General features: G+C 43.8%; 1 protein-coding gene and 1 long non-coding RNA gene across 2 annotated transcripts; one reads left to right on the forward strand and one right to left on the reverse strand.

The window, feature by feature from the left end:
* The first annotated feature begins 1,156 nt into the window (after positions 1–1,156).
* On the forward strand, positions 1,157–8,405 carry LOC113032642 (major histocompatibility complex class I-related protein 1-like). The gene is made up of 2 exons (XM_026185655.2): positions 1,157–1,290; positions 6,067–8,405. The coding sequence occupies exons 1-2, from the start codon at positions 1,233–1,235 to the stop codon at positions 7,089–7,091; spliced, it is 1,083 nt and encodes a 360-aa protein (XP_026041440.1). The 5' UTR covers positions 1,157–1,232; the 3' UTR covers positions 7,092–8,405.
* LOC145431885 (uncharacterized) lies at positions 4,829–6,995 on the reverse strand. The gene is made up of 2 exons (XR_013912195.1): positions 6,867–6,995; positions 4,829–5,215 (listed from the first exon to the last, which is right to left on the reverse strand). It is a non-coding gene; the product is annotated as an uncharacterized LOC145431885 (long non-coding RNA).
* Positions 8,406–16,557: the final 8,152 nt, after the last annotated feature.

Consider the following 16,557-nt stretch of genomic DNA (forward strand, 5'->3'; position numbering starts at 1 on the left):
ACTTTTGGGGCAGAAAGTCACAGGCTCATTTCCTTCTTGTTTCCTTACAATCAGGTCTTTAAGTCTGACGTCATTAGCCATGTCTGGGCCCAAACTCTGCTGCAGGTCCCAAAGTCAAATGATCACTGTAGCATTACTGAGAGTTGAAAAACTTCTAAATTCTTTCATCTTTAATAAAATGATCAGCGTTGCTGCTTTACCAGGTGAAACAATTACGTTTAACATCCATGAAAACCAAATTTATTACATTTAACAGAGTTAGAAGTTAGCAGGAAGTTAGGTCGCTAGCTTCCACCTAAACATGATGTAGCATGCTCTGACTGAGAGATTTATGAAGCATTCAAACGTACAGCTCTGCTATCACTTCCAACATAAATGAAGACAGAAAACTAAACAGCAGTGACGTTTGTAGGGTTACTGAAGTTGGGCTAGCTGGTATATAATGATGTGCTACGTGGCCGCTAGCAACACAGCTATGTTAGCATAAACACAGTGAAGCTGGAGGATGAACGCTAACTTTTTTCCACTTGATAAAAGTTAACTTGATGGTTCGGGACAAATGCAATCGCATGGCAGGATGCTGTAAACGGACCAAACTTCAGTCAGGAGAACAACTGAGATAATCCATCCACAATACGAGGTTAGTCATTAATATACTACTGCTGGGCTGGAGTTACATCGTGAGGTTTAAAACTGAGCTTTAAAACGATTAGCGGTAATAAAACCGAAAGAGGCTGACAGCAATCACTGACTGTTTTTAGGGGCTTGTTGAGATTAAATAGAACAAGATACAAAGCATTAAAACATATTAAAAACACAAAAGCCTTATTAAATGCAGACTACTTCAGGCCTGGAAGCAGGACTCATCACGTCATCACTTAAAAACCGAATAGCAGATTTTATTCATTTTACAAACTCAGGAAGTCAAATAACGACTTTTTAATAACGTGTTCATGGACACACTCAAAGAAGCAGCTGCTGGACAAACAGTCCAGGTTAAGCTGGTCATGCTGCAGCCGTGGCAAAGAATGCAAACCGTTTTTATTATTTTTGTCTGATTGGTCACAATCCTCAAATCTGCCCAGAGACAGTGAAAGAAGGATGCTGATTGGCCTAAACTGCCCCGGAACTCAGAGCTCAGAAAATGAAAGTGAAGACTCTCTGAGACACAGACGGATCGAATACGGATCAGGACCAACCGGAATAGATCAGGACTGATCAGCTTCATCGACATGTTTGTCCTGCAGCTGATGTTGATGTCTCTGTTGCTCCACCGCACCATGAGCTCAGGTAGTGAAAGCTGCTGTGCTCACCTGTCTGACTGTACCTGTATCTGTCAGTGTTTGGTTATCTGTTCGATTCAACGTCCTGATTAATTCAATCATTCAGAGACTCAAATGTCACATTTTTAAATCAAAGGTAAAAGATAAAAACATGGTTAGTGATTTCACCGATGGACCTGTGATGTCAGACTGGTTTTACAGGTTCAAACTTTTTAATCTCTCTGTACATTTAAAATGTTGCTCGGCATCGTGTAAAAACTGGATTCAAACTTGATTTTAGAAAAGGAAGAAAAAACAAAAAAAAAACCCTAACTTTGACAGCATTTGTAAGGATTTCGTCATGTTAGGGCTGTGTGGCAGGCAGGGATTGACCCAAAGTGCAGATTCAACAGAGGCGAAAGTCTAAGTCAAAAAGCAGCTTTATTACTGAACAAAAAAACATACAAAACCTAAACTGGGAATCAGGAAAACTAAGCATACGTGGAGGCACACAGGGAAACACACAGCATGAGGGAGAAACACAGGGCTACACTGAAGGATAAAGAGGGGAATGATGTCTCACAGCTGGGCGTAATCTGACATGACAACACCAGGGGAAGCAAAACTCAAAACACTGACATAGGACACAGACTTTCAAAGTAAAATAGGAAACATAACAGACGCGGACTTGACGAGGGGATACAGCTGACAGAGAACAAAGGGAACACACCGGCAGGGATGAGTGTACACTAAACAGAAGGAGCACAGAACCACAACCAAAGAACTAGAACACAAGAAATGCAAAGGACCTGAGAAGAGGGGAATACTAGAGACAGAAATCAAAACCAAGAGACGAGCAAAAACACATCATGAAATCAAGGATAACTAATACAAACAGAAAAAGTCCACAGACTCAGGACCATGACAGATTTCACACTTCTCCTTTCCCAGGTATTCATCATTTACCACATCATGAAATTATGTGAAATCTAGACATCAGTGTGCCTCGTTTTGTTTGGTAAGATTGTCTTCAAGAGACTCAAACGACAACTCAACTCTGGAAGACCCGGCTCGACAACTATGGTATGGGGGTCAATATGAAAAAGACTGAATACCTGGAAGGAGACTCCCCAAACTGATGGCACCATCATAACACAGAGTTGAAGTTCCGCTACCTGTGTTCAGTCATCAGCTACAACGGAAATATCACCTCCGATGTCCGAGCACGAATAATGCAGCCTGGTTAAAATGGCGAGAGGTCACTGGTGTACTTTGTGACACAAAAATGCCAGATCGACTCATGGGAAAATGGCTGCGCATGTTGGCCCGCATTGACCACACATGAGCAGGCCCTAAACACCACGATCTCCGTGGTGTTTAGGGCCTGCTCATGTGTGGTCAATGCGGGCCAACACGGAGATGCACGTGCTCCGATGGAGAATGGGAATAACGAGATGGGACCGGGTTATTAACGAGGACATACGGAAGTGACTAGGTGTAGCCCAAATAAAGGAAAAGATGCTCGAGTCCCACCTGAGGTGGTATGGACACGTGATTCGAAGCGATGAGAACTCTGTAGCAAAAACGGCTACGAGGATCGACCCAGGATGCCGGCCTCGAGGCAGACCAAAGAAACAGTGGCTGGACAAAATCAAAGAAGACATTTAGACCGTTAACGCATCACCTGAGGACGCCTTGGACAGAACCAAATGAAGAAACCTTTGCCGAAGAGCGGAACCTGCACCAGTAAGTAATTTAGTGGCAGTTAGTAATGCCACTAAAATCCCATCTCTCTGGAGCTTCTGCTCCCGGGCCATCTGCAAACAAACCAAAGAAACCATTTAAGCATAAAAATCTACAAAGAAATAACAATAGACCCTCCTCAACTGCACCAAAGATTAAAACTATTCAATCTTAATTATTAATCATTAGTTCTAATAAGTCCCTGTTAAATCATTTAATAATTGATCAAAAATATTAAATTTTCAATTCAGTTCAGATCAATTTTATTTATATAACACCAAATCAGAACTAGAATACTTTATTAATCCCTGAGTAGTCTAAGGAGCTCGGGAAGAAAAGCGTCTGGACTTCTTTAAGTTGCTTGAAGACGTTTCATTCGAGAAGCTTCTTCAGTTCTGAGGTCAAATGTCCCAGCCATGTGGGGCAGGTCTGTCAGCACACAGAGCTGAGTGAGAGGGGCTGTTATTGTGTGTGTATATGAATCTCTCACCCCAACCAATCACAGCAGATGGCCCCGCCCCTCCCTGAGCCTGGTTCTGCCGGAGGTTTCTTCCTGTTAAAAGGGAGTTTTTCCTTCCCACTGTCACCAGAGTGCTTGCTCATAGGGGGTCATATGATTGTTGGGATTTTCTCTGTATGTATTATTGTAGGGTCTACCTTAAAATATAAAGCACCTTGAGGCGACTGCTGTTGTGATTTGGTGCTACATAAATAAAATTGAAATTGAAATTGAATGATAGCAAACATTAAAACATATTTCCTGCACGCAGAAATGAATTTTCCTTGCTTGAAATAATTTTGCTGTCAAGATAGAATAGAATAGAATAGAATAGAATAGAATTCAACTTTATTGTCATTGCAAATGCACAAGTACAGGGCAACGAAATGCAGTTTGCATCCATCCAGAAGTGCTTTAGTGATATAGATATATTACAATATATATTAGCAATAGTATAGATATGTAAGTATATTACAGAAATTGTCACGATCCTGGGTCTTAGGACCCAGTGTTTTGAGTTCTAGTTCATTTTGATGTTTATAGTATGTTTAGCTCATTAGGCCTCCTATGTTCATTTGCTTATTAGTTCCCCCTTGTGTTTCAACCCATGTTAAGTCTCCCCTGCCCTTCATGTCTCTCTGTGCCCCCTCTGTTCTGTTTATGGTGTGTCTTTGCATGTTTGAGTTTCTTGTTTTCTGTCACCCTGCATTGTGCATTATGTTCTCATGGTTGGTCTTTTGTTACTCCCTCTAGTCTAGTCTCTTGTGTTCAAAGCTGAGTATTTCCCTCTGTGTATTTTGGTTCTTAGACCTCTGCCTTATGGTTTGTCTCTGTTTCTTAGTTGCTGTCTCCACTGTGTCTAGTTCGCGTCTCTGTGTGATACTTCCTGTTTTACTTTGAAGGTCCATGCCTCATGTGAGTGTTTCTAGTTTTGCGTCTCTGTCTTGTCCAGTCCTGATTTCTCCCAGCTGTGCCCTCCTTCTGTGTCTCATTCCCTCGTTATCCCTCTGTGTATTTAAGCCCTGTGTTTCTCTTTGTCAGTGTCGTAGTCTCCCTCATAGCTGTGTGATTTTTCCCTGTGGCTCCTCGTGCTTTAGTCTCCCCAGTTTAAGTTTAGTACTGTTTTTTGTGTTTCACTTTATGCCAGCATTAAAGCTGTGTTTTTGAGTTTACGTTTCGTCTCCGTGAGTTTGCGTTTGGGTCCTTCTCCTGCCTGCCACACAGCCGAACCATGACAGAAATGGGTCTATTATGGTATGTTATTGTCACGGGTTGCTCTGAGGATCCACTCGCAGGACTCCGGAGTGTGTTGTAACAGAGACCGTTTATTCACAAAAATCTTCACCAAGTGTATTTACAGGCAGTGCGAGGACAGTGCTATATACAAGATGTGCGAGGACGGGTTCCAGGGCTCCAGGGAAAACAAGGGGATCACACACACGCTCACGCCAACCTCTCTCCGCTAGTGACCAGCCACCTCTTACACGCTCCACACGGGGAAACACGGGGACGGGTCCGGGGAATCTAGAACAGAGAGACAAATGTTACTTTCTGAGGCGGAAGTGTGGGAAACTAGGGCTCGACGTGTACTGACAGGAGTCTTCACAACAATCCAGCGTTGAACAGCTGATCTCCTCCTTCTGATATACCAGCTGGTCTGATGAGGCCCAGGTGTGCATGATCCGGGAGGGCGTGGGCTGAGGGCGTGAACCTGCCATGAGTTCCGCCCCGGCAAAACAGGGGAGGGGGAGAGAGATTGCTGATCAGTGCCTTGCCGACCCCGCAGGTCGTGACAGTTATAATGTACACGCTATGAAGTATGTTGTGAATATTCTATAACTATAAGTATGTACAGGCTGTAGTGAGTACAAGCTATGTGCAGGCTATAAATATGAAAAACTATACAGAATATGAAATAAATAACTTTACAGAATCTGAGATATACAGCTATACAGAAATGGGAACTATGCAAGTTGTAAACAGTTGTAGGATTAAAGATTATCGAATGTACAGAATGATTATTTACACAGAGCTATACAGTAGTGCAGTTAAGATAAGTGAGGGTGTAGATAGTTTCTACAGAGGCTATATAAAGTGCTGGTGGTTGTGAGTGGTGGTTCAGTCCATGTTATTATTCTGTTTGAGGGTACAGTTGTGCCCTCGAGGCCTGGAGTTTGACACCTGTGATATAGAGTGAAACAATGGTTTCACCCAAAACCTGATAATGACCTACATGCTTTTGGGTTTTTTACAATGGTTCATGTGATGAAGCACATGAAGCACCTGGGACTTTTTACCATTTGGTTTTAGAACTGAACACGCTTCTGGGATGAAATGTCTCAAACAAGGCTAACACACCAACACAACAACCACTGTGCTTACACAGGCCACGGAGAGCAGCCACTGGTTGCAGGACTCCGACCTCAGCCAATGGCATGATAATCGGGTTCAGCAGGAGCCAGTAGTGGGGAAGGGTAGAGCCCAGAGGTCGGGAGCTTTGGGAACATTAGCCTGAAGTTTTACGTTATTTTAAGTAACATTGTTGTAAATTTGTTCCATCAGGCACAGGACGACACTCCCTCTGGGCGCTTGCCTCCTACATCCCAGGCTCTGCCCACTTCCCAGAGTTCACTGTTGTTCTGATGTTGGATGACATCCAGGTGGGATACTATGACTCAAAGGTCGACCGGGTGATGAGGGCGAGCACGGCATCTGACCACGAAGCGGAACTCAACCTGGGCCAGGAGCCCGTGACTGTGCTACGAGACATTTACTCCAGCATGAAGAAGAGGCTGAATCTGGTGAAGCATCGCTTTAACCTGACCATCGATGGCGTTCATGTCCAGCAGAGGGTAACGGGCTGCGAGGTACTGGAGGACGGCCAGCCGGCACTCATCATGTTCAGAGACGGCTCCAACGGGCAGGACGCCGACAGCCTGCTCTACAACATGACCCACTTCACGTATGCTGTCAGGGAAGGCTGGGAGATCCAGTGGGACGCCCTAAAGAAAACATCCTTCCAGATGCTGTATTCAAACATATATCTACCGTTCTGTGTGCGGACGCTCCAACACTTCCTGGAGCGCGAGAAGCACCTTGTGATGCGAAGGGTGAAGCCTCGACTCCGCTTTATCACCAGGCAAGTGGTGGGCGGGGCTCAGGTCACCTGCCTGGCCACTGACTTCTACCCTCGCCACATTAACCTGAGCCTGCTGCGGGACGGCCAGCCCGTGGACGAAGGCGAGCTGCGCATCGGCTCGGTGCTGCCCAATGGGAACGGCCTCTACCAAGTGAGGAAGACATTGATGGTCGACGAAAAGGAGCTGCAGAGGAAACACAACTACACCTGTGAGGCGTCTCACCTGAGCCTGGACAACCGGCTGAGGGTAAACTGGAGGGCGGAGTCATCGTACTCTCACAGAGTTCATTCCATCTCGCCTCTGGTCTTCCTGCTGCTCGCTGCCGTCCTGCTGCTGCTGGTGCTGAGGAGGAGGAGAAGGAGGAGGAAGGAGAGGTCAGAGGGCGTGGCCACAGAAACACAGGAGCAGGTGGGAGAGAGAGAGCAGTCAGACGACCTCGTGACGTGACTCTGTGTGGCATCAGAATCACCTTTATGGGTGTACCTTGATAGGTTTGTAGCTTGAACCTATTCGCTGGAACGTTGAAGACAATATAATTATACAGCAAAAGCATTGAACACCAAGTAGGCAGAGTTCTTCGTGTTACTCATGCATGAGGGAGACCTGCCTGGAGCCAAGTGTCGTCCCACCACTTGACCTCCATCAGACTCTCAGCCAGGTTCCCCATAGCACTCCTTTTATTGTGGTTACATGAATATGCATAGGGTCATTAACATATGACGTCTACATACAAACAAAGAGTACCGTGTGTGTGTGTGTGTGTGGGGGGGGTCAGAGTGTGACCCCATAAATGACTTCCCTAAACCTGCTGGTCTGGAAGTCCAACAGTTCATCTAAACAAAAGGCACTTAGCCTAAAACAGATACAGCCACGTTTATCCTACCATAAAACAATAAAACAAGGTACGACCTCTTCCCATGCTCCCAGGATGTAGGTGTGCATTCCAGTGTGGAATACACACCAAGCCTTTGCAGCCTGCTAAAGATCACACATCCTATCACTACACAATTGATTATACACCTCTAAGCATATATGGTTAAATATTTCTAAGCATAAATGACAATCAACAATACAAAACCTAACAACCTACAGAAGGAACTGAGCTCCAGTTTGTCGCTGCTCTCGCTGCAAACAGAACACAGTAACATGTATGAAATATTAACATGTACAAAAATATATTTGCATATAACATATTTCCATCATGACCTCTGTACTAACAGAGCATCTGTGGAGGCGGAGCTCCAGTTGTAGTGAGAGAAATTCTACGGTTTAGATTGGATTTTACTAATTAGCAGTATGTGTGGATGCAGACTGATAGTCAGTCTAACTAGCATTAGGCACTCGCGACCAATTAAGGTCACTTCCTGAAACAAATAATGGAGATTAAGTATCGGAATTTCAGGAGTGTGACCCCGCCTCCAAACACGCCCCTTCTGATTCTCATCTCTATATGTTCCCCCACTTCTGCAAGCTGTTTATTCTCATTTACGAGCCCCACCCTCCCTTTTCAATTCTCCAACTTCTTCACTTCTGTGTAGTACACGGGTTCTGCCTGGCCCCTTCGAGGCCTTCCCCAAACCGCAGCTCAGCTCATGTCTAAGCTTTTACCTACTAAAACGCTGTCAAACATAAAATGAGGGCGTGGACCCAGCATGTGAAATAAATGAATTAATAACACAGTGCTTCAAAATACTAGAAGCTTCAAAATGAACCCACAAACAGAAATGTCCTTCTGTTATTTATAATAAAGTCATGATTTTATTTGTGTCATATTTATCTATTGATGGATGCTGTCACGAGTTTTTGTGTTTCAAACGTTGTAACTACGTAACGTAACACTATGTTCTTATTGTTGTTCATGGTTTTGGCTTTCTTTAGTGATTGTTCCTCCCTTAGTATTTACCTCAGCAGTGTATACTCTGTGATTTCCCATGTCCCACGTTTCATGTCTCCCCACTCATTGTGTAAGCTGTGTGTCCTGAGTCTGTGTGTTTCCTGTTTTATTTTGATAGTTCCTGTCCTGTGTGCAGTGTATCTAGTTTTGCTTCCCCCTGTCTCGTTAGGTCTGATGTGTCCCAGCCAGGCCCGGCCCTAACCAATCTGGCGCCCTAGGCAAGATTTTAGGTGGCGCCCCCCTACATCGGCAGTGTAGCGTATGTACTCACAAGAAACCGAATAGCTTTGTCTTTGACCTTTTTTTTTTTACTTAAAGAAAGCAAATTCACAATCAGAATAATTAACAAGATAAAAAAATATATGAATAAATAAATGAATACAAAAAAATAAAAAATGAATATATGAAATACAATAACACCGCTTGATGCTGCTGCATCATGGCTGGGTTGTGCTGCTGATGCTGCATCACTGGTGGGTTGTGCTGCTGAAGTGGAGGCAGCAGCGGTAGATGTGGTAGATGGCCCAGGGGTGGGATTTAGAAACTTCAACAGTGCATCTGAAGAGAGGAGTATGTGACACCACTGAGTATTAAAGTCTAATAATAAAAACATATGATTCCAGGAATAAAATGAAATGATATAATATAAATGAAAAGCCAAAGAGATATATGTATGATGTTAACTGATATGCAAATTAGATTAGATTCAATTTATTGTCATCATTACAGTGAAATGCTGAATAGCAGAATGCAAAGTAACAGTATAATATCATATGAGAATGTTATGTTATGATTATCTTTGACCGAATCACAGCAGTGCTCATATTAAAAAACAGCATTCCCTCTCATGTGATATTGCTTAATTAACATTAATGATGTGCGCTTTAACAACTAGGCTTACAACTATAATATATACAGGGGTGGAAAAGTGACTATTACCTGCAGGGTAAACGTTAGCTAACCAGAAGGCAATAACAATGTAAACAAAAAACACCTGCTTAAAAGATGAATACAAATGAGGAATGGTGGGAAAGGTGGGAGTACTGTAATTACCTAACGTTACATTATTATTTTCCATAACAATTTAGCCCCCTCCACAATATTAACTGACGTTAAAACAGTTAACTAGCTATTTATTGATTAGCAATTAGCGAATCATGTAACATTAGCTTAATGCTAAAAATTTAGGTTACTATCACATTCAAATAATTTCATGTAGGCTAACGTTACCTACCTCTGTCTTTTTCTCGTTTCTCCTCCTCTTCTTCTCTCTTTTTTCTTCCCTGGCCACCTGACAGTTTTGGCCGTTTTGACATCTTGTGTCCAAAAGGAACCATGATACGGGAAGGGAGGGGGCGCACCGTGCGGGGAGGGGGGCGTAATGTTGTAACAAATAATATTTCTATTAAATAAGATTTACTTTGCATTTTAATTAACGTGGGATTATTTTTTGTATTTAGAAATAATAGTACCAACTTCTTTTTTTTTTCCCCAACATTTGTGGCACTGGCGTGGCGCCCCCTGATGGTCCCAGCTGTGTTCCCTCCTGTCCCCGTCCTCTCGTTGTCCTGCTGTGTTTTCCTCTGTGTCCGCTTTAAGTTTTCATCCCGTGTACGAGTCCTGCGTTTGGGTCCCTGCCTGCTGCAGCACACACCGTGACACATGCAAAGGAAAAGAAATCATTTACACATAATTTCAGTCTTCAGTTAAAATAAGAACAAAGAGGTCCAGTTTGTGTCTGAGGAGATGCGAAGAAAACATGGATCGGCATGTCTGGAGTCGCAAAGACAAGAAAACATCAAATTTAAAAATCAGAGCCAGGAGGAATGCTCAGAGGGCAAAGGTCATCAGTTCACAGAAAGAAAGCAGGTGGTTGGCCACAGCTGCAGAGGTTTGTATCTTAACGGTGACCATAGCTGGACTGGCCATCGGGCATACCGGGCATTTGCCCGGTGGGCCGCTGGCGATTTTTTGTTTTTATGGGCCGGTGGATTTTTTTTTTTTTTTTTAAGGAAGGGTATATATAATGAAAGGTGTTGGATTGGCCAATTGGTCATGATCGACTCTGGGCTGGACCAATTACAGCCGAGGAGGCCGGATGCACCCTCCCCCTTGTTTAGCAATCATGTGATTTTCGCGCATTGCATGTCGGGAACTCGTGGCAAAACAATCCAAGTACCGCATCAAATGCAAGCATTTGCAGCACCGCAAAACGTTCATTCTCCGGTTCCAATACCTTCTTGTTTTTTCTTTGCCGCACAAAAAAGGAATGTACAAAACAAAAAGAGAACAATGCCGGTCCGTACAAAGACAGACTCGACGAAAAGACAAAGAAAAGATACGAGGAAAAAATCAAAGGAGTGAAAGGGTCAGACCCTTACGAGCACACAGAGGGACAAAAGACGTCAGCGTGCTGCCCAACTTTCACCACGCTCAGATTTATAATTATACGGTTCTTGGAGTGAGTGCATACACTCGTGAAGTTTAGTAACTTCAGGTCACTGCAACAAGCCCAGGTACAGTTTACCGACGGATGGGTGCAGGACCTTGAAACGCACCGTGTAGAATGAAAGACCATCGTATGAACAAAGGTAAGTTTACCAGTCTCACAAATCGTCGTCATAGATACACATTCGTTAACAGTTTATTAATATAACCTTTGAGCTCAACGGTAATTAATTAGTAGTGGAAATAATTTCTGGTAGCATCACAGAAATGTAGCAGTGACAATAATATTGTATGCTGTAATCGTACTGGGCAATTAGTGATACAAAACAACTGTTTTATCCTGTGAATAAAAGTATATGTTTTTGTCAGTGTACCATAATAACAGAAGCGAAACGCAATATTGTGTCAGGACAATTCACTATTTATGCACAATAAACACAATAAATAAAGGAGCATAGCGCGACAATTTCTGTTCAGCGCCAGACTTGCTTGTAACCTATGTGACCCGTGGTAGGTACCTATTTAAAATAGGACAGAGCCGTAGGCGCACAGTCAGTTTAAAAGAGTTTAATTTTTAATACAAAATAAAAGAAACAGTGTAACAGCAGCACCTAAAAACAATTAAAAACGTTACCTTATTAAAAAACGATAAGACTGTACGATTGCCCGTGAGGCAGGACAAGCGCTGCGGAGAACAGTTTAAAAACAAATCGACATAGCACACAGGTTAAAAATGGACAGCAACTCACACATGACCCCAAATGGGTAAAACACTATAGAAAAAAAGGCAAATCTTCGGTGCCGTCTTCACTCGGGCCCCCCGCTGTGCATGCAAGAGCGGGGAGACAAAAAAAGGATTTGTTTTCCCTGCAGCGCCTTCACCGCCTGCGAATCAATATCTGTGGTGCCTACTGATACAGAAAAAGTAAAACAAAAACCCAAAACCATCGACAGCCGCAGCAGTCAGTCTGTCGGCTTACACCAGTTTAAAACAAATTAAAACACACTGATGTGTCGGGTCCTTTGCCCGCAGCCAGAAATCCACCTGGCAAAGCAGCAGCTCGGTACTCTGTGAATAAAAGGCAGGAGATCACTAGCTGGACAATAAAACACAGGAAAATTCCTCCACTGAATTGGTTTTGTTACCTGTCCACAAGTTCGTGTCACACCCTAATAAATGTGGGTCAGTGGCGATGAAGTCCACTATACCGTTCTCACGGGAGCAATGTTTCCCACCTACAAGGGTGCAAATAACTGTAAACCTCTGCCAACAGCCAGAGCTCAAGTGGTACATTTTTGTGTAACCTACCGTTCTAACAGAAGTTTAGGGGAGGACGCGTATCAGACTTTCATAGTTAAGAAACACCAACTTGCCCAACTCGGACCAAGCACTCGCAGCTTCAGGTTTGCAAAGGAATACCCAATTGCCCACACCTGCGCTTATGAAAGGAGCGAAGACCAGCTCCGCCCACCAGGGGCGGTCCCAAGTCTCCAGGTCTCACCTGTCACATTCATATCACTAATTATGTTATGAAAATGACGCATTAACTGACCTGTGTGGAAATGCTTGGAAGCTGTTGCTTGTGAAGCTCGCACACAAGAATTTCACTCACATGTGCTGTACCAATGTACCTGCACATGTGATGTGACAATAAAAGTGATTTGATTTGATTTGGAGCAGACTAACCTGTGAGCTGGAGTGTTCTGGGACGTTATATTTGGTATATCCAGACCATCCGTCGGCTCTTACTTCGGAAACATGGCTTAAAAAATTTCTCTTCAACGACGTAATCCGATTAAAAAAAACGATCTCTTTACCCGTCGGCTTCCCGTGGCTGTCATGCGACCGGCTATTGCAGTTAATAATACAACAGCTTCTTGACATTTTTTGGGTTTCTTTTTATCGCTGTGTAACTGAGTTCAATTGAAAGCCTGCGTGCGCTAGTACCTCTTGCCACAAGTTCCCAGAATCCTTTGCGGTTTTACCCCTGAATGACGTCACATTTTCAATCTTTGTCCTGGTGGGCCGGTCTCTAGTCAAAATGCCCGGGCCGATTTTTTGTCCCAGTCCAGCCTTGACGGTGACCCTGTCCTCCAAATATGGTGTTTTACGGTAAACTTCATCTGCTGAATCTGAGCCAGGCTGAAACACCTGGTCTGAAGCCTGTGGGAGGTGTACACCTGGTTCATACACCTGACGTTATTCCAAAGCACGACAGAGTCCAGGGACACATCATTCACCTGCACCGTAATCCGTGCAGTGACTCCCAAAGTGTGGGCCGTAATGGTGAGAGAGACATCAGGCTGGTACAGGCGGAGCTGGGTTAGTCCTCAGCTGCACCGCAGCATGTGCCGATCACTAAACGTTGCACTTTGGTAAATGGTAAATGGCCTGTATTTGTATAGTGCTTTACTCAGTCCCTAAGGACCCCAAAGCGCTTCACACTACATTCAGTCATCCACCCATCCACACACTGGTGATGGCAGCTACATTGTAGCCACAGCCACCCTGGGGCGCACTGACAGAGGCGAGGCTGCCGGACACTGGCGCCACCGGGCCCTCTGACCACCACCAGTAGGCAAACATGGGTTAGCATTTTGCCCAAGGATATTCGCTATGCAGCCAGGAGGCAGCCTGGGATCGAACCACCTTTACCTGCTAGCAGTTGCTGTGTCCGAATTCAGGGGAAGGACGCTCATAAGGACACTAACTACCTACGTCACAAGGTAGTGTCCTTAGACGGACGGGTAGTCAGGAAGTGAGCGGCTGTGGGCAGCCCCCTTTTTTTCTCCATAGAAACTTTATTGAACAAACAATGAGTATCCAACATAACAGATGGGCTGTGGACAGCCTCCTAGCCTTCAACTCCGCCCTTACTTACGTGTTTTTCCCGTCGCTAGCGCCACAGCGCGAAAACTTTAAAATGGACCCAGAAATGTCGCTCAGTTGTTTGGACAATTTTAATTCTCGAGGAGCTAGAAAAACCTTATCGTCGTCGCCCGCACGTTTTGTACCTTAGGCTCATCAGAGACAATCATGTCCAGGTAAAATAATGTCCTTTAATCTACACGCATTTAGGAATTACTCAGCTAATTACACGATAATTGAATTATTACCGGCGTTGTGCCAAGAAGTGTTCGCCTGTCAAAAATGATTTCCAATGTTTCCAAGTGTAATATGTGTAATATCTTTATGTATGTTGGTAAATAGACTTCGGTGAACATGGTTTACAAAGGAGTTTTATATATACAATAATTACCTGTTGTTCAAGTATCTTTATAACTCTGGTTCTAATGTAGATACAATTGATATATTTGTTTTGCTGTCTGCTGTCCTCTTGGCCAGATTACTCTTAAAAAATAAATTTCTAATGTCAACAAGATTGTTTGTGAACTGGATAAATAAAGGATAAAAGTCACTGCCAAAAACTGGTTGCAGCTTCTACCTGTTCCAGGAATGTTGCTGGTTGCTCAAAGTGACCTGATATCATTAATGAGGGAAACATTTGACATGTTTCACATATTATAAAACAACAAGTTATTCATAGCAGGTTAAATACGAGCAATCAGTTTAGGGCAAAAACCGGAAATCAGTTTTTGGCAGACGATCATTTTTTGGCACAACATCGGTCATTCTTACACATGTACTGTGTCATATAACATATATAAACTAAATATCTTTGAAACTGATAGAATCTAATCTTTTGTTTGTTTTTACACAGCACTTTATCAAACTGTTGTCTGCTACAGAGTTACAAGTATTATACTAATAATACAGCACCCACCATCTCCTGCTTGCATATTTCTGAAAACATCTGAGTGGTGTGGCAGCCACGAGTGAGCCCTGCAAACCCTGTGGATGGACGATGCAGTGGACAGTGGGAGGATCCTAAAGCTCTCTTTGCAGACCACCCTGTGTGATTCTCCACTCACCAACCAGAAAAGACAAACCGCAGGTCTCAGTTGCAGCACCATCCACGTCTGATCTTCAGTAACACTGCCAGAGACTTCCTGTAATCTATTACAGTTGTAAAAGAAACGGTCCAGGACCAGGTCACTCAGCTTAATCCTGTCTGAACAACTGTAAATATTGTTTTTTCATCTTTACTGTGTATTTGAAATATTCTTGTTTAATTGTTTTTGTTATTTATTTATTGCTATAAATATCCAAGTAATATTGTTCAAAGTTATGTTCATAAATCAAATTGAGTTCAGTGACAATTACTGTTTGTTTGAATCAATTTATTAATACCATAAAACCTTCAAACCAATGCAACACATAAGAAATATATTCAAATAAACACATTTCTCAGTACGTAACTCATTTGGGAACTGATCTTTCTAGAAGTGAAACAGTCGGTCCATCCTCTCCCTGCTCTCCTCTCCTCTCTTTGCTGCCTCATGTCCTCTCTGATGAGGTCTAGCAGCTCATCATCTTCTCCTCTTCCTCCCTGTCGTAGGTGGCTTCGTCATCGCTGTCGTTTTGGTCACCCACTGCTGTGCTTGGCCCTGGGGTGTCCTCGGGGAGAGAGGACATTAGGACAGGAGGCTTAGTGGAAGGCATCTGTCCTATCACCTCATCCATGAGGGCAAACCAGGGCCAAGCACAGCAGTGGGCTTCCCACTGACCCCTCTCCTGAGCCTGGATACTCGCAATCCTAAAGGCAGAGGAAATCAAAGATGACAGCAGGCAAATAAAAACACCACAACAACTCTTAGTAGTTGCACATTTATTAACTTGTGTTCTTAAGAATCATCTTCTTGATAACACACAGACGTACTGTGTATTCTTTAAAGTTATCTCATGTCTTCTGGCCTGCAAGGGGGTGACTTTCAGACACCAGAGGAACGCCGTGTGGACATCACAGGTCAGCAGCGGTCCATGAGTGGTGTGGTACCGGGCCACGGGAGTTGAGGCTCCGCTGTGAAATTTATGGTTTTCAGGGTTTGTATCGTTAACTCGGTTTCCCTGGGTCTTTCCCTTGTTGTAGTTGTGCGTCTTATTTTGAAAGAAATATTTACACGTTACCATAGCGACCAGAGAGCATTAAGCGGCAGAGAGGAGGACGTTACTCTCAATGTTGGCACATTTTCAGGAGGACGCTGCTAATAAAGTTACACAATTACTCAGTACATTCACGTTTGTTATTATATTTACAAAATACCAGTTTTTGTCTTGGTCATTTTATGTGGTTGCATTCATCCGCGGCACCTTAAAGGCTCCGTGTCTGTGGCGCAACAAAGGTTGGGGACCGCTGCTGTGCAGCATGAGGGTTAATAGGACCGCACTCATATGAATATGATGTGTACATTGATTTATTCTTGTACCTCCACGCCGTAGCGGCCCAATTCTTCACCCCAGTGAAGAGGTGATCGTTTTCTCCTCGTTTTAATAAATTAAGCCGTTTGGTCTTTGTTCCCCACAACATGTCACCAATTCAAAAAATCTAAATTAGCTGTATCCATCCATCCATCCATCCATTCGCTTCCGCTTATCCTTTTCAGGGTCGCGGGGGGCGCTGGAGCCTATCCCAGCTGTCATAGGGCGAAAGGCGGGGTACACCCTGGACA

Source organism: Astatotilapia calliptera, chromosome 11 (genome assembly GCF_964374335.1).
Source record: "Astatotilapia calliptera chromosome 11, fAstCal68.1, whole genome shotgun sequence".
Lineage (NCBI taxonomy): Eukaryota > Metazoa > Chordata > Actinopteri > Cichliformes > Cichlidae > Astatotilapia > Astatotilapia calliptera.